Here is a 24084-nt window from a genome sequence, read left to right as displayed (position 1 = left end):
ATTATTATAACAAAATCGTTCTATCCTTCTATTTGTAGAACCGGCTGCGGGTTTGTTCGAAGGAGATATATTTGCTGATGCACCACTCGCTCCGGAACCGGAACTTCCTACCGCCGTTACACAGCGACGAGATGATTCGGATGATGACGATGATGATCACTTCGACATGGGCGGTGCACCTTCGCCAGCACCGAGTACAGACAATTCTCGACCACCTTCGCCCATAACCAGCAATGCATTGATGGACGGTGAACCGCAGCCTGGTACGAGCAAGGATGGAGCCGCTGCGGGTTCACAAAACCAACATCTGCATCCCGAAACCGGCCTTCCGATCGCTCGTGATGACGGTGATGAAGGTATCGGTAATCATGGGCATCCCGATCAGACGGCACTCTTAAATAACGAGGAAGAAAGCTTTGCTTTGGCACCGGTCGATGCAACCGCTCTGAAAGGAACGACCAAATCGAAACGGAAACGAAAGCTTATCGTGGACGAAGTGAAGAACATATCGGGCGAAGAAATGAAAAGCCAGCTCGCCAACACGTCCGACATAGTGACGACGTTGGACTTGGCACCACCCACAAAGCGATTAATGTACTGGAAAGAGACTGGGGGTGTCGAGAAGCTGTTCGCTCTTCCTTCACGGGACATCCCAGCGCGATGTTTGTTTAAAAATTACCAGCGTCATCTTACCTCGCGATCGATCGGTATCGAAGACTTTGCGGTACTGGCACCGTTGGACGTGCTTGGTGTCGAATTGCCGGTGGAACGTGCAGAATCTCCAACCCAGATTGTAGCGTCGAAGCGAGGTAGAAAGAGAAAACAACAGCCAGAAGCACCAGCAACACCGGGCTATTTGGAGCAGTCGGCGAATGATCAGATGCGAACCGTTGCTGGCGAGATGGCTCCTCCGACACCGGCTTCGATAGAAATGCGTGACGATGGGCTAACGGCGGACGCTACGCAATCATCCTCGTTCATGCCACCTCCTCCGACCCCGGGACTGAGCCATCTGACGAGTCCGAGCCACCAGAGCCATCTGCTGCCACCTACCCCGGGAATGCCGAACATTCCGATGACACCGGGACAGCTTGATCACGGAGGTCTGACACCAGCTGGGCTGGGTCATGGTGGTGAGCTAACGCCGGTGGGACTTTCGCACGGAGGCCTTACTCCGAGTGATCTCCATCATGGTGGACTAACGCCGGCTGGATTACAGCACGGTGATCTCGGGGGAGGCATGACACCACACGGGTTGGATCATGGCGGTATGACTCCGCACCATGCATCGTTGGAAAATATTGACCAAATTCCTAACCTACCCGCCGACCAAGTGTCCTCTATACTGAACGAACCGGGAATGGAAGGATTTTCAAACATGGGATTCGATGGAAACACCTCGGAAGAGATAGCGAACGATTGGAACGGAGACTATGAGTTCCCCCCTTCGGTTGGTGCGGTAAGTAGAGATAAAAAAAAATTATGTGAAACACAGTGCATTTTTGTACACAAATATCTTATTTTTTTTTAATTTTTTGCTTATCCATTAGACGCATCCCAATGAAGAGCAGCAAGTAGACGAAACAATAGAGCAGTTTGAGGAGCGTGTACTGAACAAACGGGCGGCACAAATGTTCCTCTCCGTAAAGTCACGATTACTGAAAGCGGATCAAATGATGCTGTCCGAGATGACGCATCGAAACAATAAGAAGCAGGTGAGTTTCAACGGATAAGATTGGATCAACACGAACACATTGCAGATTTTTAACGGTTCTTTTAAATACTACGAATGTACCTTCGGATTACGATGGAGTAAACTCCAGATTTAACTTCAGTAAGCTCCGGATTACACCGGAGTAAATTTAGGATTATTCCGCAATAAGTTCCGGAGTATTTGTCTGGAGTTGGATCCGATTTTCATACGTTGGAGCCCGGAGTGATTTCATAAATCCACTCCAGAGTTTCCACCACCATTTTCAACACCAACCTCGCTAGCACCGTCGTTGAAAGATTTATTTTAACGTTTTATCTTCAGTTCATCATCAATTAGTTGTGACGATCGATAGTTTAATAGAAGCCCTTTTAGTCAGAGGGTGCCAGATCATGCCTATCGGCAGATAATTATCATATTTATATAGTTTTGGGATACTGACATTGGGATGCATAAAAGTATTTATCCATCGCCAAAGTATCTGGAAAGTTAAATTCATATCCACGAAATCCAAATATAATTCGCAGGTTGTTGAAATAGTCCTTTAAACAAATGAATAATTGTTTGAAATGAACCGTTAATAGTTATATTGCTCTGTGTTGTATTGTAAGGTATAAGAAGACAATTATTGCTGATTGATCCACATTGTTCGATTGTTTGTTGCAGGCTGCTCAAAAGTTCTACTCGCTTCTGGTGCTGAAAAAGTTCAAAGCATTGGAAATCTCACAGAAACAACCGTACGACGACATCATCGTCACCAGGGGCCCGATGTTCGATAATCCGAAGCTGTAAGCTGTGGACGGGTTGCACAATCTCGGCGTTGTTAATCCGGGAGAGACATTGTTGTAAAGTAAAATTTTATACAGTGTGCAAATGATAGGAATGCGAATGAGTCCAGCGCCAGGCCGATACTGTTTTCCTAGCAATGCATTTACATCCTTGTCGGTTGAGTGCAATGTGTGCTGCATGTGCATTTAGACGATAGTTGCATCTTTGATGACGAAACCTTACTTACCGAACATAGTTTTGTTGTGGCAGCTTGTTTCGCCATCAAAGATTTATATCGTGTAAACGGGCCGTTAAAGTATGCGGGATGCAGGGCAGGGTAGAATGTGCGGTTCATTTCTTAGAACCGCGTACTCGATCAACCCTGGCGGTGGACACATTCATTAGCTTTTAAGTAGTAGGAGTACTGTTGTTGAATTTTTTATTTTATTGTCTTAGGCTCGTACGCTTTAAGTTAAGTGCAAATAGTGTCAGTTTTTACTACTAGACTATATTATTTTGTAGACGTGTTTCACTGCGGTCTAGCCATCTAAGATTACGCACCCCGTATTGATTACCGTCGTAAATAGGAGAAGGAATGTGACCTGAGTTTCGATTATGAACACAAATGAGGGAGTTTCGGCAGGAGTTCCTTTATTGTATTCTCGCAAAAGGTGTAGTAAATCTTATTTTATCGTATTTTTTTTCTCAACTGAATGTTTTGTGTAATTAATTGGTGACCGATGAAAGTGGGCGAGATGAGAGTAACTGTATCGGAAGATTGTAAGGAGAAAAGGTTTTACATGATTCTGTTTCCGCTTTTATAGTCCCTCGTTTTCGCCATTCTGATCTCATGGTTATAAATGGTGAATAGGAGATTTTAACTCAACATCACGGCAAAATCATAAAACATTTTGCATCTTTGCTTGCTCTTCATTTGTATGTATTATCGCCTGTATACACTAACTCGTACCGATTGATTTCTGTTTATTGTGTAACTATTTTGTTTTTATGCGTATAACGTTCGGGAAGGGGAGTGGAGTGGATTAGTTTGGTTTGTGGCGGTCGCATCCGTTACTTATGCGGTCGAGACTGTGGGGAATGCCTCCGACGCAAGCCAAACACTCTAACTTATGTATTGTAAGACATTGTATAGGTTTTGATAAACTGTTTCGTCAACTGTGCTGAACGTTTGTAGCGATCAAAATCTAGGAAAGAATGTATAAAAAGCTCAGTATATAAATAACGTACACAGATTTAAGTAGAACCGAGCATGCATGTGGAACAAATTAAACCAAACGTTTAGACATTGCGAGCGAGTGTAGGAGGAAAGAATACACAGAGTAGCAATCGGGAAGACACGCAAAAGCAGCAACAACAGAACAAAACGGTAAGTTGAACAAAGGAACAAATAACAAAAAAAGTTGACAAATAAAGGACACCTGATATGAAAAACGAAACCTAAATGTGTGGAGGTGAAAGAAAAGAATTGTACCGACGTAGTTGTAAACGATATGGGTATGGCTGGTATGGAACGGCAAATATACAATAGTATTACACTCACAATTGCGAACTGAACAGTGAAATACAAACAGCATTGCTCGTATGTTGGTTTTTTTACCACGCTGGAGATATACTGTTTGGGGGTTTACAATTAAAATACATAAATTGAAGCGGAAATCGGTTGTCTACAAAATAGACCGATCTTCACGATCTTTCATGCATTTATTTTTAGTCCTAATACCATTCATTTGGACACCCGTACCGGCACCCAACGGTAAGGATTGATTACCTTGGGGCTTAATCGTTGTGAATCTTTGAACCTGGGGTCAAAGCATCCGTTCAAACGATGGAGAATGTCCTGGTTAAGATATGAATGACCGTTTTAACCTGTTTCTTAAATTATCGGCTACCTTGACCCTTAGTCCTGCCTATGGTCCAACGGTCCTACGGCCTATGATCGTGTCCTCAGTCGCTACCAATATGAGTATTTGGACAATCAGGATCCGTTCTTATCTTATCTTCTTAATTATTATGCAGATAGAAGCTTCTGAGGTCGAAACAGATTATTGCACAGAGGATACGAGCAAAGTGTGATCTAAAGTTATTCAATTTTTTTCCCATGTTTATGTAATCTTAAAACCCATGTACCAGATCCCAGAACCCAGTATGAACCAATATCATACTGAGCTGTCGTCTGAGGTCACGTCATTCCAAAGAATTCGTTACCCACTGGACCTCTTCTTTCAAAGGTGTTTGTCGTTCCTAGCGCTTTGTTTGGGCAAGATATTTTGTTGTCAAAGAGACCTTATCGCCTAAAGAGCTTAGTCATCCATGTGACCTTGTCTACCAAGGGTCCTTGTCCACTATCGGCCTTCGTTTACTAAGAGACTTCGTTGTTCAAAAGATCTCTTGGAACATGAGGCCTCTATACCTCGGCAACGTTTTATTGCAAGGGATTTGGTCTACAAAGAATCCAATATTAAAATAAATAAATAACGCTCTTAGAAAGCAGAACAGCAAGAGTTCCTTAATAGTGATTTGTTGCTTTCTGATAGAACAGATTATAGAGCCTTAATGTCTTTCGATACCGTCATATCAAAGTTCTGAAATATCAGTAGTGATTTATTCGCTTAGCGATGTGTGCAGGTTGACCGAGCATCACTGTCACTACAGAAGTTCGATCCAAGATGCCACTACTGACTATGGTATGATCCTTTTCAACTGGAATGATCCATCAAGTTTGGGGATAGAAACTTCTTGCTTGATTTTCACAGTATAAACGTGAACCTTCTTCTAACATGTTAGGGAAAAATGTGGAACACTTTACAATCCTGCATATCAACCATGCCAAGGACCATCATGGCATTTTTTTTTCTAATTTTAATACACAGAGGATAGGTAAGTGTAGTGTAGGTATGGACAAAAACCACGTCAACACTACTCCCGGAACGGCTCGCACACGTGGCTGTGTCAATTGTGTGGGAGAAAATTCGACGCTAACGATTGTGCACCGTTTAAAGCGCTCCGATTTGCAATCTTTTGGACGAGATGATGGGGCGGGATGGGAAGAGGCATCATCAAATGATCCTACGCTGACACACCTGGCCCGTGGGATTTGTTGGAGCGGGCACCAGCGTGATAATGTAACTAGCTGCTATGTCCATTGTCTACAGTTGATCGTTGCCGTTGCACATTGGTTGTGTAGCTGGGGCGTACTTGATCGTGATTGGGATGGCATAGGTGGCAAGGTGGTGTATAAGCTTAAATTATGTGATAACACCCAGCCAGCTGGTATGGAGACGACTAGCTAAAACAAACCGCCGGGGCAAATGCGTTTCCGCACCCGACGGGCACGCACACACGCTGTTGTTTGCTCGCTAAGACCAGAAACACAGTGCAGGCAAAGCCACATGTTGCCAGCAAACAGTTCTAGGGTGCGAAGAAGAGTGAACGGCTACTAAACGCCACCTCTGTCGTGTATGGCGCAGAGACTAGCAGGAGCTTAACTCAGCGAGAGAGAGAGGGAGAGCGAGATAGAGAGAGTATGTTAGTGATCGTCGTCAACCTGGGAAGGGGTTGGGTAGTGTTTATGCTCCAGCTCTGGGTGGGGTGTTAGCGTTCTAGTGACTTTCTGATGACAATAACGGTGGTCACGACACAGCGGCGATGATGATACTCGCAGGTCGCAGCTTATACTTTGCCAGTGCTGCTGCATTCGTCGTTACTCGGTAGGAAGTGTGTGCGAGTATTGTATGTGTGCTATTTTTTTTTTTATCATTCACCGTCAGTCGGGTCGGTCAGTTTTTCCAATTGATAAATTCTCTAATGCGACAATCTGCTCCGGTGATGTTCGCCTGAATTTAGTCGTGTTATGACAGTGGCATCGTGCGGTAATAAGAGAGTCGCGTTCTTCCCATATGCAAATAGACTAACGACACACGATCGTAATAAATGTTTGTGCTTTAAAAATAACCGCAAAAGAAAGGTGTATAAAAGGACGAGTATGAGTGTTACATGTTTGTGTCATTGTAGTGTGATCGTGTGTATTTAGTTGATCAAAGCTCCGTTCTGAAATTCCGCAACGTATGCTTTTCCTGTCGTAGTGAAGGATATATAAAGTGTTGTGATCGTGCATAGTATAATCCGACATTCTTTCGCACAGTTTCACTGAAAACGGAAATTGAAGCATCAGCAATAAAGTAAGTAGTCAGTGAAGTGCCAATTTGTGCTGCCTCGAGCTACTACTACTCGCTTAAGATAATTCAATTTGGCCATATTGCATTGCTTGCACACGTTTTCGCGAACCATGTAAAGTTGTCTGTGCTGTGCCTCCAATTTTCATTCCATCCGCGCCGTTAGTAAGCACAACTGGCAATGGCAAAATATTGCACCAACTTCCGATCGTGTGTTTTTTTTTCGTTGTTATCGATGATCGATCATAACTCCCTTACGTTCTGCAAAATGTGAACAAACGGTCCCCGGCTGATTGTCACATTCATCCCAGGTTCGTGATCCATCCACCGGAAGTGACCATCCATTTCTGTACGACATCATCGACATCGACGGGTCGACAGGAAGCAGAGCCAAACAGGCAGCAGCTGAACTGCTCCGGCACGTGATGCTTTGATTGGTATAATAGCTTTGAAATGAAATGCGAAAAAAAAACAATTCCAAATTAGCTCTATTTGAATATTTGGACAATTGGCATGAAAAGGAAGCCGCCGCAGGTCTCCGCCGCTACTACGCTGCTGCGTTGGTCTGTTGAGACGTGCAAGAAAAACGATGACAAATTGAGATGATTGCAAATCGTTTGTTTTGGTAATAATGTGCAATTGAATTTATGGCCACAGTCCGCCTCTGCCAAAGCCATTGTACTGGTGGTACATTTTTTGGGATATGCGTGGAAAGCGCTTCATTGTGTGGATGCTTTGCAAGAGGTGCGTGATTCTCGCAATGGAGCTATTATTATATGTATATTTTTTTTGTACCTTTTTTTCAAACTCATAAACAAACAAACTTCTGCCAAATGTGGAATGTACACAATGTGTTCGTGACGCTTTTGTAGGAAAACGGTGTTGTAGTTTGGCAACAACGCTGATAGCAAGGAACCGAAACTTAACGACAACGTAGCTATACTTTGTAGCACTTTTTGTCTAATGCAATATTTTTCACACGTGGCCAGAGGAAAATGTCGACATGTGTAGCGGCTAGTATTGACGTTAACTATTGACACACATGGACATGGCGATTTTCTTTGCTAATATGCAGCCAGTCATTAATTACGTCTATTGTTAAATAAAACCGTTTAATGTTCGGAAATGGCGCACTTTACAGGTGATGCGAAAGGCTTGCTCTCGGTAATTGGGCTTCACACGTAAAATCAGTATATAGCGTTGTTATTGTATTTTATGTTTAAAAAGTCAATTTTTATGCCAATAGCTTGGAAAAGGCTTTTTTTTTTGGCAAAGATCACATCTTCGACGAAAATGGTTTGATTCGTTAATGACCATTGATACTGTTGGTTAGCAGAGCGCCCCTCTGCAACACGCATCGGTGGTTCAGTGGTAGAATGCTCGCCTGCCACGCGGGCGGCCCGGGTTCGATTCCCGGCCGATGCATCATCAGAGAGTTTCTTTTTGTGTTTTATGAAGTTGGTTTTCTAGTTTGATAGGTTGTAATTTTTTATCAAGAATAATCCCTCCACATTATCTATCTGTCTGTGTGGCAATTGTTTGTAATTTAATAGAAAAAAAGAATCATTAAAAGACAAATTGACAAAGTAATCACAATCTTTTAATAATTATAATTATTGATTGTTTTGTCAAAGTAGGTAAACAGTTGACAAACTATTACTTTCACACGTCCAACGCTCGTAAAAATATGTAGTTAATGGGGCTGCTTCCAAAATCAGTGTACATACAGTGCATGTGAAAAGATTACTTTTATGGTGTCCGTTTAAATACTGTGAAGCAATCAATTTGGAATGTTGTAATAATTACTGTAAACACAAATTACTTCGAAGATGACAATATAAAGTCTAAGCTCGATATTTGTTTTTTAATTTTTTTGAGTATGATAGCTCTCGATCGTACTGTCAATGCTCAATATTTACTGGTAATAATAATTAAAATTATATGGTCTGACCGTTCTTTAGTGAATAAAAAAAAAATAAATAAAGATAATTGATCTGTTAAGTATCTTAATGCATACTTACAACTGACCAAGTTAGTAGTACTAAGATTGCAACAAGAATTCTACAAACATATTGGTCTTCTTTCCAACCTTAGTCTTTGTTGTGCAAATCTTTCAATTTGTCTGTTCTTTTTGGGTCTAAATGATCATTGTAAAAGCTCCGTGATGGGTTTTTAATGATTGGTAAAAGATAGAGAATTGTCTAAAACTTCCTTAGTCGTTACTGGGGTCATTTGGATCATCAGCTTTGTTAATTGACAAGGCATTTGTCTTCATTCTAATATTTGGGGCCAGTCTGCCATTAATTCTGAAATTTTGTCATAAGGACGGCTAGCTACAATTGATGTGGACGGCTAGTTTTTTTTTAATACAAATGTGTATCATTTCAAGGAAGTTCTTCACTATTTAGATGAATGCTTTGAAGCTGGATCAAAGATGCTCGACGACCTAACCATCAAGCGATTAAGTCTCGGTTTTCTTTAGTTGCATCGTTTCTAGAGTTCGTAAAATAATCTTTAGTTGCAGGAGTTTGTTGCTCATTTGACGGTTTTTGTTTTTCTGCATAAGTGAGAAGCAGCTGCGATGCTTTCATCGCAGTATTTGAAACCTAACATCAGAATGTGCCTCACTATTTTATGTTCTAGCGATAAAATTCATAGTACAGACAAACAATCAATTGCAGTTTTCCGCTGGTTCAGCTTGTTTTGCAGTTATAATTAGCCTGTACTTTAAGAGATGATCCGATCGATGGCCAGTTGGATGGTTTACTAGAACATAGCAACATCAAATAAACTTTTAATTTGACGAAAAACGCATTAAAGCCCAGACAAGACCAGATCAAGCTGGTCGGAGTATAGTCGGTTATAACCCCATATACTGTTATACGCTACTATTTGCCAGGATGATTAAATTGATTTACAAAATTTCGTTAAAGGCACTTTTGATCTTAGCGTTTATGAATATAAGGCAGTAGAGGTTAATAGCCGTTAGTGATATTCTACTTTATCCGTCCGAGCATTGTCGACCAGATAATTTTCAGAGTTCAGAACAATTTATCGGCAGAGCATGAAGTCCATGGTGATGTACTGTATTATCATGTATAATTTTTGTTGTTGAAAAAAATATAGTAATTTTTAATTTGTTTTCATTGTTTTGCATATCTGCAAAAAAAAACCGGAAAAACACTATGATTATGGAACAAAAGATGTCGTGGGAAACTAAAATGTCACCCGTCGAAATCTAAATGAACTAAGCAGAAAAAACGTTCCTGCTCAATAGCATATGCATCGCAACACAGAACGAACGGTGGCAGCTTGAGCTCCGTGTAGCAGGGGATGATTGCGATTTATCAACAGCCGAGAAACTCACCCTCGAGAACGTGACTCTAATAGCATTCTTCTGTGCGCGGGTTCGATCCATATCTGGGCGCTAGTACCGCACAAGCGAAGGACAATGCAACGAAAAGCGAGAGATGATCGCTGTTGGTTCCGGGCACCGCATAAACGAGCCAAGGAGAGAGGCGTGTGTTGCAGGTGTTAAAATTGTGCACAGAATTGCACGATCGTTGATGAAGCGCGACGAAATTTCTGTGTCAAGTTCTGTTCATGGCTGAATGTCACACCACGATACCTTCATTTTTATCTGCGGGTTTTGTAAATGATTCGAAATCGTGTGCTTTTAGCTTTAACTACGGGAACGAATGAAGTATTATTAGTTGTACTTACACTTACTATTTTACAGAGATTTCGCAACATAATGAGGGACCTTCAGCCTCAGAATGGCATCGAGAAAGTACCGGAGAAACTGGACGAGCTGCCAGTGAAGAAAAAGAAAAGTCCGTCCTCTTTGCGGGAAAAGTATCTGTACTTCAAACGCAACATAACCGTCGAGCCCATGCTGGCGTGCTACATCATGCCCAGCGTGTTGGCCGGATTAGCGACGCAGAATCTGAACCTGGAAAAAGCTTGTCGGGTGAATCTTGCCTACGGAGACGAAATCTGCGATGCATTGACCCGGCGTGACACAGCAAACTACACGCAGTAAGTGCCAAACGTTTCCGGGAAAGTTCTTTGAAGTGCCTAATTCATTTTTGTTCCATTTTCCATCGCACGTGATCACAGCGAGGAAGAAATGGTCCAGCATCTGGTGGCAAAAATGGCCGGCTGGAAAACGGTGTTACAGAGTGCACTGCCCTGCCTGTTGATACTGTTCTGGGGATCTTGGAGCGATCGTCATGGTCGGCGGAAACCTTGCATGTTGATACCGATCATCGGCGAGTTTATGACCGCGATCGGGTTAATTCTGTGCACGTACTTTGAAAAGGTTCCGATGGAGGTGGCCGGCATAACGGAAGCCCTGTTCCCGGCATTGACCGGCGGATGGTTCACGATGTTCATGGGCGTTTTCAGCTACATTGCCGACGTGACCACGACCGAAGAGCGAACGTTACGCATCGGAATAGTGAACCTTTGTTTTTCTTTAGGCGTTCCGATCGGCATGGCCTTCAGTGGGATCCTTTTAAAGTGAGTTAAAGCTTGGACCGACCCGTATGCAGCGCTCACCTGACACCTGACTGTTTCGTTTCAACAGACAAATCGGATTCTACGGCGTCTTTTCCATATCGGCCTCGCTCTACCTGGTTGCGTTCTTTTACGGTGCGTTCGTAGTGAAGGAGGTGGACATCATCAACGAAAAACAACGATTGCGTGCGAAGGAAAAGGGACTGCTGGCCGACTTCTTCGATCGCGAGCACGTGCTGGAGACGTTCCGGGTTGCGTTTAAGACTGGCGAACGGCAGCGTCGTCTGCGTGTGATCATGCTGATGATAGTAGTTATGGTTGTGATTGGGCCACTCCATGGTAAGTAAGAAAGTGGGGAATATTCGGTGCTCTGGCCGCTTCACCGAGCATTGAACGCAAGATCACGGAAGCAAGAAATTAGCCTTGATTAGACAACAAACATCTTAGGCTTGGGGAGATGGAACTGCCGCCGGGATCTTTACTTAGAATTAGAGGAAGAGAGAGAGAGAGTTCAAGGCCTGTCGAGTGGATAATGCTAGCCGTGGCCTTTGCATACTAAACGGTAAAGCTAGTCAACTAGTGCCACTTCTCTTTGCAGGAGAGATGGCGGTAATTTATCTATTCACACGCTACCGGTTCAACTGGAGTGAGGTAGAATTTAGTTTCTTCTCCACGTACGGCATGCTGACCGGGCTGATTGGGACGCTCTTTTCCGTCGGTGTGTTTTCACACATGCTCAAAATAGACGACGCACTGATTGGCGTTATGTCATGCATGTCGAAGATACTGTCGAGCTTTGTGTACGCGTTCGCGGTCACCACCTGGCAGCTTTATCTGGGTAAGTAAAAGGGAAACGTTTCACAACAACATAAGTGAACCGATTAGTACGACTGTTTCGAGATGCATGAGTGATCGCGAAAAGGAGCAAATTGTGGAAGGATAATTAAACTTCAAACAGTATAACCACATTAGTCTTATTAACAGGTTGGCTGATAAGTCCCCGGTCTAACAAAGAAAAACACATTTTTTTGTCAAAATTCGTTTTTATTATTCAACATAGTTCCCTTCAAGAGCGATACAACGATTATAACGACCTTCAAATTTTTTGATACCATTTCGGTAGTACTCCTTCGGTTTTGCCTCAAAATAGGCCTCAGTTTCGGCGACCACCTCTTCATTGCAGCCAATTTTTTTCCCTGCGAGCATCCTTTTGAGGTCTGAGAACAAGAAAAAGTCGCTGGGGGCCAGATCTGGAGAATACGGTGGGTAGGAAAGCAATTCGAAGCCCAATTCATGATTTTTTGCCATCGTTCTCAATGACTTGTGGCACGGTGCGTTGTCTTGGTGGAACAACACTTTTTTCTTCTTCGTTCTTTTTTCGTTCGTCAAGCAACCAAAAGTTGCTTGACAAAAGACGCTCTGTCTCACAAACTAATTGACATACAGACGTCAAATTTTGACACGAATCATTTGAAGGTGCTATATAAAAATAATATGCATTTAATACTAGCGGCGCAATTTATGTGTCAGACCGGGGACTTATCAGCCAACCTGTTAGACCATTGATTACATTGCACAAATTCATAGTAGGTAATTTGTAAAAGGAATATTTTAAAATGGAAGTTTCTGAACAAGTGTCGATATTCTTCATAACCTTTCTTTGTACTTAAATTTTGAGTAAAAAGCTTAAGTCATTTGTAATAAAACAGATGATAACACCTGGAATCTGGAACCGTGGATGGCATCTTTCGTATCCGATCTCCAACATTTGGAGCATCGTTTGAACTGGAACAAAAACGGTCGTTTCTAAAATTGATATCATTTAGAAAATGAAAATTAGGTTTTTGGTCGTGGTCTTGGTTTCTAAGTGGTATGCAGTGTATTTTGAGACAATTATCTGTGATCAAATTGAGATAGTTTTTTTTTCATTTACATGTAATCTAATATTTCTTAAATTTCGCAAAGTTTTCATAGCTCCAGACAGCGCTCAGTCCGAATGCTTGTATATTAGTTAAACTGAGAGTTCATCGACACTCGATCAGGCTTCGTTGGCGATCGAAACCTTATTAGACAATCGTTTACTATTTATTTATTTGATACACATTAAAGTCTAGTAATATTACAGATGCCAATCGTTAGTCTAGACGTATACCACATATTACCAAATTTTTTACACATTTAATTATCTGTTCATAGGCCCCATTGTTGAAATGCTCAATGGAACCTCGTTTATTTCGATGCGCTCGATCGCTTCCAAACTCGTCGCAAGCGATGAACTTGGCAAAGTGAACTCGCTGTTCGGTGTGGCCGAAGCGCTGATGCCATTAGTGTACGCACCACTGTACACCACAGTCTACTCGCTGTCTATCAACGTGCTGCCGGGAGCATTTTTCCTGCTAGGTGGCGCTCTCACCTCTCCGGCGGTAGTGATTTTTCTGTGAGTAATCGCACGTGGTGTGTGTGGGAGAGCGATTGTTTTGGCGCGGATGCTTGATAATGTTTGCTCCATTACAGCTGGATGTATCGCGTGCATAGGCGCGAAGCTCGAGAGCTGGCGGAAGAAAAACGAGCCGAGGATAAGTATCGACAGCTGGACGATAGTGCCGAAAGCAACGCGTGTCGTACGATCGGGACGGAACAGTTGGAACGGAAGCAAACTGTGCCCGATTATGGTACGGGAAACGTTAATGCTGCCTTCGAGGATGAGAATGTGTTTGCAGGAAGGCAGGATAAACAACACCACCGAATGACGCAAATGACGACGGTGGACCAATCCAAACTGTGATATTGTGCTGGATCAAATACAGAAATCAGATACAGATGTAGCATGTGTGATGTAAATATATTGAAAGTTGAATGTATTAATCCGGTTTGTTTGTAGTGTGAAGTGCATTTTATTTATGGGCTAGCTTGACGACGTCGTCCCCGGAGGCCTGGGGATTTAGGAACGGCGGTAAACCACCGACTAGTGTGGCGTTACCAAAGGCAAGTGGTAAGCTTATACTAATTGCTCGCTGGAATTTAATGCCATGCCGAAGCTTTCGATGCAAAATGCAATTTCAACCCGATTAGTCTGCGATTAGCGATAGTGGCTAGTAGAGTGCGTTTCAAGTGGCCCTACTAGTGGTGGTATTAGCGCGGTTTGCAGATAACACATCTCGATAAGTGATGCGTACTACTGCCAAGGGAAGGAGTGATAAGCCGGGCAAGGGCGTGAGTGTGAGCGATGAGCCGAGCTGAGCATTGCGACTGTATGCGTGTTTTACTCTCTGGGCGGGAGCGTGTAATCCTCGGCGATCGGTTCAAGTACCAACTTCACTCGCCCGCCGTTTGGATTCGCTCGTCCAAAGTGGCAAAAAGCTGCGATCAAACGGGCATTGCACGAACGGGTGTACAACAAAAACATATTAGGTGCAACGCATGGAAAGTTCTCCGACAGTTGATCGAGCAAAGTTGTGTTGTGCGGAGCGCACAGCCAAAACGCCAAACGACGGCACCTTAAAGTTAGGGTGTGAATACAATTCCGTGGTCAGTGCCTGAACGGCGTGACGGATTGAAGTCTGGTGCGGTGGAAGCCGATTGCGTGGCCATACCGGCGAAATAATATGTGATTTTAATACCGAATAGTTAGTGTTGTGTTACTGTGCCACCGTTGGAGCCAAGCTAATTACGCAATAGCACAGTTGGGAGTGTATCGAAAACATTCGCATACTGACGATCGGTAGCTGCTAGACAACTAGCGAGTGTGCAGTGTTCGATTAATTGTTCAATTGTACCATAACCGGCAGGTAGAAGGTACCGGAAAATGAAGGTAAGTGTACGGCAGTTGAACGAAAGGGAAATAGGTACCGATCGATGAGTCTTTCGTGCCTTGAATATCCGGTCGAATGGTTGCTGTGTTTGGTGCTTTTACCTACCGAGTGGGGCACGTGGGACGAATTGTAACCTCTTGATAGATTTCTGCGCATTCATTGGTGTTAAGGGGGAGTCACTTTGAAAGCATTATGACCTTCACTCAGCAGCATCTCAGAACGGAATGACGCATATTTATGATAGGGATTTTCGGATCACTCACTAAGCAATGATACGCAATGTTGTATTTTTCGCAAGGGAAGATCAGATTAAAAATTTGGGTTTAAAGATTCACCGACACCGTCGTAAAATATGGACCATTCGTAATGATAATCAGCATCATGAGCAGATAAATGGTCCGCGAGTGTAGTTATAAAATTCAAGTCAAATATTTATTTGTAATCATTGTTTAATTGCTAGCCATTATCTAATCGGCCATTTTGGGAGCTTGGTAGTTGTGTCGTTTAATTAGTACTCTGCAATGAGGTTCAACTTTACCTGTCTGTGTTTGTATTACCACCGATATTACACTACAGCCAATTCCATAACCTCAATTCGTGCACGTACTACCACGTGACTTTCTGGTCTGGTTTCTGGTCAAGTATTGTTTGCAATTTCAGTATAATCATTGATGTAGTGGTGCAGCAAATGTTACTAAACAGCAGTGAAATACTTGGAAATGGAGGTTTAAAAGCTGCTATCATCTTTTATCGATGCGGATGCTTTTTTGCAGGTATTCGCGTACCTTCTTTTCCTGTGTGGATGGTACGTACGAGCATCTCAGTCTATACCGCAGGCGGTAGTGCAACGAGATGATCTTACCGAAGAACAGATGGCAACGACCCTGGAGCAGTACGATCAGGACGTTCGATATCACTGCAATATCAATGCAATAGCAAACTGGAATGTGGCAACCGATACGGAGAATGTCTACTTACAGGAAGTACAGGTACATCGGGGGAAATGGGTTTTATTGAGAGGGATTAAAAATAAAATGTTATAATCGTATATCTTTCTCATGCACAGAACAATGTATCTCTCGAGTATGCAAAATTCCGGACCGAATACTACGAACAGTACTTTAAGAAAGCCAATGTGGAAAACTATCAGAGTGCAAAGATTCGCAAACAACTGCGAATGTTGAAAGATCTCGGGACAGCTGCACTACCGGCCGAAAAATTGGCCTCACTAAACCGTGTGCTACGCAAAATGGATACAGCCTATCAGCTTGCTGAGGTGTGTCCGTACACGAACCAGCAATGTGGTCCTTCCGATGCGAAATGGACACTTGATCCGGAGCTAGAAAACGTGTTGGCCGAGTCAAACGATTACGACGAGCTCGAGTACGTGTGGCGACGGTGGCGCGAGGAATCGGGCAAGAAGATGCGTTCCGATTACAAGGACTATGTGCAGCTGGTCAATGAGGCGGCTCAATTGAACGGGTACGAGGATTATGGTGCCTTGTGGCGTTCGAAGTACGACGATCCAAAGCTACGGGAAACGCTCGAACGGCTCTGGAGCGAGGTCGAGCCGCTGTACGATGAGCTGCACAGCTACGTACGGTACCGATTGTTCGAGCTGTACGGGAATCGTATGGATCCGGCCAACCCCATGATTCCGGCCCATCTGCTCGGCAACATGTGGGCTCAATCGTGGGCCAACATGTACGATCGGTTGAAACCGTTCCCAAACGCAAGCTTGGTCGATGTGACGGCAAAAATGAAGGAACTAAGCTACAATGCAACGAAAATGTTTGAGATGTCAGACGAATTCTATCAAAGTCTAGGTTTGCCTAGCAGTGCGATGAGCTACGGACCGAAGGCAGTGATTGTGAAACCTCCACAGAAGATCGTTTGTCATGCGTCGGCGTGGGATTTCTGTGATGGGGAAGATTTCCGCATCAAAATGTGCACGAACGTTAATATGGAGGACTTTGTAACGGTTCATCACGAGATGGGACACATCATGTACTACATACTGTACAAGGATCAACCGTATCTGTTCCGTACCGGTGCAACGCCAGCATTCCACGAAGCGGTCGGTGATACGATCGCCCTGTCAGTGGCTACACCGAACCATCTGCGCAAGGTAGGTTTGCTGGACGAGTACGAGGACAGTCAGGCGGACAACGTTAATGCGCTGTTTGAGATGGCACTAGAACGGGTGGCTTTCCTGCCTTTCGGATATCTGATCGACATGTGGCGCTGGGATGTTTTCAGCGGAGCAGTGAACGAAACCGAATGGAACGCACACTGGTGGAAGCTGCGCGAAAAGTATCAAAAGGTGTACGCTCCGGTTATGCGGTCTGAGGATGATTTCGACCCAGGAGCAAAGTATCACATTCCGGCTAGCTCTCAGTACATCGCTTACTTTTTAGCACACATTCTCGAGTTTCAGTTCTATCGTGCACTCTGTATCGAGGCGGGTCAGTACGATCCCGCCCAAAAGGCTGCCCAACCACTTCACAAGTGTGATTTTTACAACAGCAAAGCGGCCGGTGATAAGTTGCGTGAAGGGCTTTCCCTTGGCTACAGTGAAGATTGGCAGGAAGCCCTTGAGAAGCTGACGGGAGAGCGGGAGATTAGTGGCAAAGCGTTGCTGGAATACTTTGAACCACTGTATGAGTTTTTGAAGGCGGAAAATCGTAAATTTAAAGCTGCAGATATGAAAAACATTGTGGACCGGTACAGTGAGCAATACTCGGTGGCATGCAATAGGCAGGTGAAGGCACAGTTTGCTACCCAGATCGATGTAGGCAATCCCCAGTTGCAGCAACAGTTGACGCAAGTTCTGAACGAAAACACACAATTCGTGCTGGACAATTACAATCGCTACTTTGCTGACGTTAATCCGAAAGACTTTTCCGCGGACCCCATGTTAAGCCGGCAGCTGGAGTTCTTAACGCAAATAGCGATCAACAAGCTAACGTCACAAGATCTTGCTAAGGTAAGTTACCGTAACCGTGTCGGCCCAGCCATATTGCTTTGTACAGAATATTAATGCCACTGTTTTGGTATCTTTCTGTAGCTTCAAAATGCTCTGGGTCGAATGCAAAACACATACAGTAGTGCTACGATTTGTCCGTACAGTGATCAGCAGTGCACAGAAGGCAAGTTATCGCTAGATCCCGAGCTGTACGAAATAATGGCCAAGTCCGAGAACTACGACGAGCTGCAGTACGTATGGCAGGAATGGCGACGCAGTACAGGACGCAAAATGAAACGCGACTATTCGGACTATGTAGAGCTGATGAATCGGGCCGCCCGGCTTGGGGGTTACGAAGATATGGGAGCATTGTGGCGATCGTCATTCGAGGAGGATAATTTTGTCGAACGCATGAAGAGTCTTTGGGACGAATTGAAGCCCTTCTACTCCGAGCTGCACCGGTACGTACACCGCAAACTGAAGGCAATCTACGGTGAACGCATGAACGATCCCAATGGGAACATTCCGGCCCATCTGCTCGGTAATATGTGGGCTCAATCGTGGGTGAATCTGTACGATCGAACCAAACCCTTCGCCAATACGGTTGATTTGGATATAACGGAAGCCTTAAAGGCGAAGAACTATACCACCCGACAGTTGTATGAAATAGCGAACGATTTTTATGTGGGGCTTGGCCTTCCCGACAACAGCATGAGTTACGACACCGAACTTGGTGCGATGATAGAGAAGCCGACCGATGGGCGCATCGTGACGTGCCACGCGTCTGCGTGGGACTTTTGCGATCGGAAGGATTTCCGCATTAAAATGTGCACGCGCATGAACATGGAAGACTTTGTGACGATTCATCACGAGATGGGCCACATTAACTATTACATACTGTACAAGGACCAACCGGTGACATTGCGCAGCGGTGCAAATCCGGGTTTTCACGAGGCAGTCGGCGACACGATATCGTTGTCCGTGGCCACTCCGAAGCACTTTGAAAAGATTGGTCTGTTGCAGGGGTACAACGATACGTACGAGGAGAACATAAATGCATTGTATCAGAAGGCGCTCGATCGTGTAGCGTTCCTTCCGTTTGGGCTGCTAATCGATATGTGGCGTTGGGAGATTTTCGAAGGAAATCTAGAGTATGACCGCTGGAACGAGCGTTGGTGGGAGCTGCGAGAAGAATATCAGAAAGTGTCGGCTCCGGTCACACGCGATAGTGACGATTTTGATCCTGGCGCAAAGTATCACATCCCTTACGATAGTCAGTACGTGTCGTACTTTATAGCACACATCCTGGACCTGCAGCTGCACAGAGCACTCTGCAAGGCAGCGGACCAGTACGATCCGGATGATCCGTCCAAACCGTTGCACAAGTGCGACATTGATGGATCGCGCGCTGCTGGCGATCTGTTGCGGGCGGGCCTTTCACTTGGCCGATCGGTACATTGGTCGGAAGCACTGAAAGCCATGACGGGTGAAACGGAACTGCGCACGGATGCGCTGCTTGAATACTACAAACCATTGTACGAGTTTTTGAAGGAAGAAAATGCGAAAGCAGGAACCGCTCGTATGGCATCCGTTTCGATCAGCCTAGTTTTGGCGGCTTGTGTGTTGTTTGTGTTGAGATTGTACTAGGATCGGTATCGGTGTCTGTTATGATCATATTTTTAATATTGGTTTCCGTTTGTATCGTTGAATTGTGTTTTTGTTTGCTTGCTGTTTTCATCTTACCATAAGTGTATTGTGCAACAGAAGTTCATTGGTAAAAATATACTTTCTTATCGCCGGCTGCGATAAGTGTCGGTGCCAATGTACGCGAATGCCGCGACGTAACGCAGTACGTTAAAGTGATCGTTTGTTGTGCTGGTCAGTGAACGCCAATTGATAGTTAACGATGTACAATTACTTACAGCAACACATTGAGAAGGAGGAGGAGTTTTATTTGCGCTCGTGCGGAACGGTGTTGTGCCACGTTTTGTATAAAGTTTGACAGAAAACGTGCTGTGAAACGAACTGATGTGAGAAAATAAAATGAATTGTTTATATTTAAATATATTGTTAAAGTTTATTTTTCAGCTCATTAAAAAATCCTTCCCGCTCTTTTGCAACCAAAGCGACGAATGAACGTGATAAAAAGTCTACGTGAAATTACTAAACAATCAATCATTTAATGTTTTTGAAACTATGTTTGGATTCCAGATTTTTCTCTTCTGAGGCCTCATTAGACATTAGCCTCCGGTTTCATCGTTCAATCTTTCTACACAACGAGACCTGTTCTTCTAAAAAACCTCGACCTCCATGCTGCTTCGATCAGCAAAAAGATCTTCAAGAGGCGTAATCTTGCTAAACTACGCTGGAGAAATCGAATTGACCAACTAATTCCGCTAGTCCTTTTTTACCTGTAAAGAATCTGCTCAAGCGAAAATCAGACCCCTTCATCCACCAAGAAACGTTACAATCGATCGATGTAGCTTCGTTGTTGTATGACAAAATCTTATCTTCCTCGTATGAGATAATTTATCGTCCGATCTAGTACCCACCTACCAAAAGACCTCGTCTTACTAAAGACAAAAACTCATCCAAAATGACACCTTGGAGTTCAAGTGGTCTTCTCCTCCAAGGGGTTCTGGGAATTCTTCCTCATAAGTCAAGGACTGTTTTGAATGATCATTTTCATGTGTAAATTTGCCACTGGATGTCATACCAGTCTCTTACAGTTTAAGATTATTTAAATTTAAAAAAAATATCTGTCGAAAAATATCAAAATTGCGATTTCAGTTTTTTCTCCGTTGTCTCGTTTAGTCTCGTCTCGTAGGGTGTGTATGCGCCAGATTCTCAAAAAGCGTTTTCGAAGCTAAAGTTTTAACAAAAACTCATGAGAACCTGAGAAATTGGTTTTGAAATCATCCGTGACCCGCGGCCTATTGAAAGTGTTGTTTATTCATTAGTTAGTTTAAATTTCATTCAATTAGCTCAACTTTAATCGTTTTATCTGTTATCTAAGCTGAATCAGAATTCAAAATGTGTACCAAATACTGTTCAAAAAATATGGCGCGAACGCTGGCAGCACGTGTTCAGATTCTCTCGTTTGTCTATTATATTTACATTTTTCCCCAGGAGAAAGAGAAGCAACGAGCTATTTTTTGAGAGGTATTTTTCAACATAGATGCAATACTCAAGAGATGGTGGAAAACCGAACCGCTATCTTGAGAGCGAAGGATCTTCTCCGTGAGAGTGTGAATCGAAAACGAAAGAAAAGTGATAGTTTGTCGAAGGCTGTAATCATCGGGATGATTGATGCCAGTGGTTAGTTTGTCAAATGATGGCAGTTTCCAATCAATTGAACAATTAAATTCGACACTAGCTCCAGCACGACACAAGGATGCATTGAGTTGTTTCGGGAGAACGACTGGATGGGGACATGCGGTTCAGTTGGGTTGATTAACGTCGCCGAGCTTAAGGGACAGTTCTACTGGTGCAAGTTTGCAAGTAGGTAGACGTATTAATTGAATAGTTCCTTTCCCTCATTTTTTAATTTATTTGAAAGCATGTCATGACTAAATTGTTCGTGTGATGAAAAAGCGCAACAACTATAAACTAAATTCAACAATATCTTTACAGGAATGATTTTTCTGTTCAAAATAAACACCACTATAGCAAAGTTTGTTAGCAATACGGCCAGGCCGTCCCTCATGAATAAAAAAAAAAAAAAAAAAAAAATAGCAAAGTTTGTAGAACTCTCCCCTTTCCGTCATCAATTACTGAACATTAATTATACACATAAAAACTGTTTGTTCAATTAACGAATTTTTCCTGCAACACGCACCCATTGTTACTAGCCTTTCTGAGAGAATCTGACACCGCACGATATGCTCATGAATTGGTCCCGAGGAATCTCCCGCAATGCAACCGTTTCCTATAAAACAACCACGCTCAACATTGGCCGTCTTCAGTCGTGTGGCGTGTGGCGTCGTGCGTATAAAGTTCATTTTCGGTTCATGGGTAGATTCAACATTAACCAACGCAGCGGTAGCGAAACGAATGCCAGCGATTCGAAAATATGTGTACGGCAGTCGTGTGTTCACCTGAACAAGCAGTGCTAGCCTAAGACGCTACAGAGATAAAGTGTTTGAAGGGGAGACACATTTGACAAGTGACACACAACTGAATGGTGGCGCCAACAGATGATAGTATGTTAATTTTCGACCGGCAAACTGTGCCGCATCGGCTTGTATGGTTCACCCGATAATGTGTGACGCTCAAAGTTCAAAGTGCGGAAAACTTAGCAGTGCTTAGGATTGATGGAAATTCCGTTTAGGCTACAGATGGTGCGAGCTGGTTAACCATGATTGACAGCGATAATGAAACGGGCAGCAAAAATGTAGCTCCCCCCGTTGGTGCGTTGATTGTTTGCTAAGGCACAGTGCGTGGAGTTGGAGTTCGGTTGGTCGGTTTACGCTGGGAACAAATGCCGGGAGCGCACGTCGCTCAAAGCCTGGGGTTATGGCAGAGATATAAAAATATGAATCGATTCGCTTTTACGACTAGTGCAGAAAAATGTGATTCGCATTCTCGTACGGTTGATTAGCTCGGAGGTGAAGAATGATGAACGCCTTGCAGTATCGTCATGCTTTCTACGTTTATAGCTTTAGGATAAAAGTGTAGTTAAGTGGTTGTGATAATAACATGAATTTGTTGAAGCTATTTCTACATGGATTCCTAATTCTTGTATAATTTCGTATTCAAAATACGAAATCAATTGTCGAATGTGTCCTGAAATTATATTATTTTTAGCAAACATACTTGTACTAAACAAACAGTGCAGTGTTTATCTGTAGTACCTTGAACCACGGTGCGTGGTAACGAAGTTATTCCGGTCGAACTGTTTGCTTCAAATTTTCTCCTCTTTACTTAATGCTTTGTTGTGCTGACTTTAGCTTCACATTGTACAGCAGAGTGCACAGTTTTTGGATCGTTTACTTGGCTTGCTATTTGGTGAAATTCAATTGTTCCTTTCGTATCCCTTTAAGGATGAATCATTAACGAGTTAAGCCGGTATAGTTGTATGTGTATGTGCACATTACAGGATTTCCTGCCTTTGTAGTCAGCGAGCGGAACCCTGAACAGGCTTTAGGTCTACAAGAAAACCTCGTAATTGAGCAACGTTCGTTTTCAGATTCCTAATTAACTACCACACGCTGTTAAAATTGAAAACCGAACTGCAACTTTAGCTGAGTCTCAGGAGTTTCTATTCTCATTCAGCATCTAGGGAAGAAAGGAAGGATATCAATGGGATGGAATTAATGGGTACTTGAAGAGAATCGAAATTGATTAGGAAACCAGCAAAAGTTAACGGTATGCTACCGTTTGCTGTGAGCGATACAAAATCAAACTTAAAGTCAAGAATCAATCTGAAAGATAAGAATTAACTTTAATTTAAAAAAAAGTTGCACGAAAAGATAACATTTCTGGACACCAATTCTGTTTTATTATTGTTCCGTGAGCAGGGAGACAAATTACGGAGCAAAGATAAAAGTTTTTTTTTTGATAATTTCTCTTTATGCGGCCAACAAACTCGTCCGAAAGCAAAGCTATAAAATGTTCACGATTTGATGAAACTGTCCAAAGTTTGTGTCCAAAAACAGTTGCTGGTAGCTTCGTGATGATTCCAGATAAAATTAATAAAACAACTGATCCGAGACGTCTTGTCGATTAATGTGTTTCCATTCGCCTTCAGGCTGGTGTGTAAATGTCGTGCGGATTGAACAGACTGTCTAGAATGTTTCGAAATCTTTCGCAATGTTTCGATGTCTTGCACTGGTAGAAAAGTTTAGTTTGCGTGAAAATGTCTTTTTAGTAGCAGTGACGGGATGCTGCATATGAAACACACAAGCAATTATGTAAAAGTTTTCCATCAAAATGAAAAACAATGCATCTTCGGCTTTATTTTTCTGATCTTCTACCATACGGTTAGAATTCTCAACGGGCGAGAAAGCAAAAAGACATCCTTGGTAAGAGCACCGGCAGCCGTTACAGGTCGAAAAGCCTAACAAAATTTAATGTGACTCTAGAGAGAAGTTGATAAATTAGGTCCCAATGAAATGC

At 43.3% G+C, this 24084-nt stretch overlaps 5 protein-coding genes and 1 non-coding gene across 8 annotated transcripts in view; all 6 read left to right on the top strand.

The window, feature by feature from the left end:
- LOC126557136 (double-strand-break repair protein rad21 homolog) overlaps positions 1–24084 on the top strand; it is a 435365-nt gene that overhangs the window by 3262 nt on the left and 408019 nt on the right. Inside the window, exons 4-6 of one of the 2 annotated variants that reach the window (XM_050212811.1) lie at positions 39–1459; positions 1551–1715; positions 2378–2506. In XM_050212811.1, the coding sequence (XP_050068768.1) occupies positions 39–1459; positions 1551–1715; positions 2378–2503 (1712 nt within the window). In that variant the 3' untranslated portion in view covers positions 2504–2506. Of the gene's footprint in view, positions 1–38; positions 1460–1550; positions 1716–2377; positions 2611–24084 lie in introns of those variants that run through there. The other variant, XM_050212810.1, reaches the window with a different exon arrangement.
- Positions 1–24084, top strand: part of LOC126557093 (protein Peter pan) — a 326012-nt gene that overhangs the window by 18408 nt on the left and 283520 nt on the right. The window lies entirely within an intron of this gene.
- Positions 1–24084, top strand: part of LOC126556994 (RNA-binding protein 25) — a 121103-nt gene that overhangs the window by 89715 nt on the left and 7304 nt on the right. The gene's annotated exons all lie outside the window — the stretch shown is intronic.
- Trnag-gcc (transfer RNA glycine (anticodon GCC)) lies at positions 8027–8097 on the top strand. The gene has a single exon. It is a non-coding gene; the product is annotated as a tRNA-Gly (tRNA).
- Positions 10427–13975, top strand: LOC126557575 (solute carrier family 46 member 3-like). The gene is made up of 6 exons (XM_050213387.1): positions 10427–10710; positions 10792–11193; positions 11261–11529; positions 11789–12028; positions 13387–13627; positions 13705–13975. Exons 1-6 carry the CDS (start codon positions 10427–10429, stop codon positions 13973–13975), a joined length of 1707 nt encoding a protein of 568 aa, XP_050069344.1.
- Positions 14978–19615, top strand: LOC126559677 (angiotensin-converting enzyme-like). The gene is made up of 4 exons (XM_050215847.1): positions 14978–15001; positions 15776–15991; positions 16069–17988; positions 18070–19615. The coding sequence occupies exons 1-4, from the start codon at positions 14996–14998 to the stop codon at positions 19612–19614; spliced, it is 3687 nt and encodes a 1228-aa protein (XP_050071804.1). The 5' UTR covers positions 14978–14995; the 3' UTR covers position 19615.

Source organism: Anopheles maculipalpis, chromosome 2RL, assembly GCF_943734695.1.
Source record: "Anopheles maculipalpis chromosome 2RL, idAnoMacuDA_375_x, whole genome shotgun sequence".
Taxonomy (NCBI): Eukaryota; Metazoa; Arthropoda; class Insecta; order Diptera; family Culicidae; genus Anopheles; species Anopheles maculipalpis.
Note: the sequence above shows the minus strand (reverse complement) of the source record. Positions and strands in the feature narration are given on the sequence as shown.

What these genes read in the sequence shown, in the direction of transcription:
- LOC126557575 (XM_050213387.1), top strand. Translation starts at nt 10,427, where the DNA reads ATGAGGGACCTTCAGCCTCAGAATGGCATCGAGAAAGTACCGGAGAAA. An exon ending in TGTGATTGGGCCACTCCATG is followed by an intron (nt 11,530 to 11,788) that starts GTAAGTAAGAAA and finishes TTCTCTTTGCAG; the next exon opens with GAGAGATGGCGGTAATTTAT. An exon ending in CACCTGGCAGCTTTATCTGG is followed by an intron (nt 12,029 to 13,386) that starts GTAAGTAAAAGG and finishes ATCTGTTCATAG; the next exon opens with GCCCCATTGTTGAAATGCTC.
- LOC126559677 (XM_050215847.1), top strand. An exon ending in TCTACTTACAGGAAGTACAG is followed by an intron (nt 15,992 to 16,068) that starts GTACATCGGGGG and finishes TCTCATGCACAG; the next exon opens with AACAATGTATCTCTCGAGTA. An exon ending in CGTCACAAGATCTTGCTAAG is followed by an intron (nt 17,989 to 18,069) that starts GTAAGTTACCGT and finishes ATCTTTCTGTAG; the next exon opens with CTTCAAAATGCTCTGGGTCG.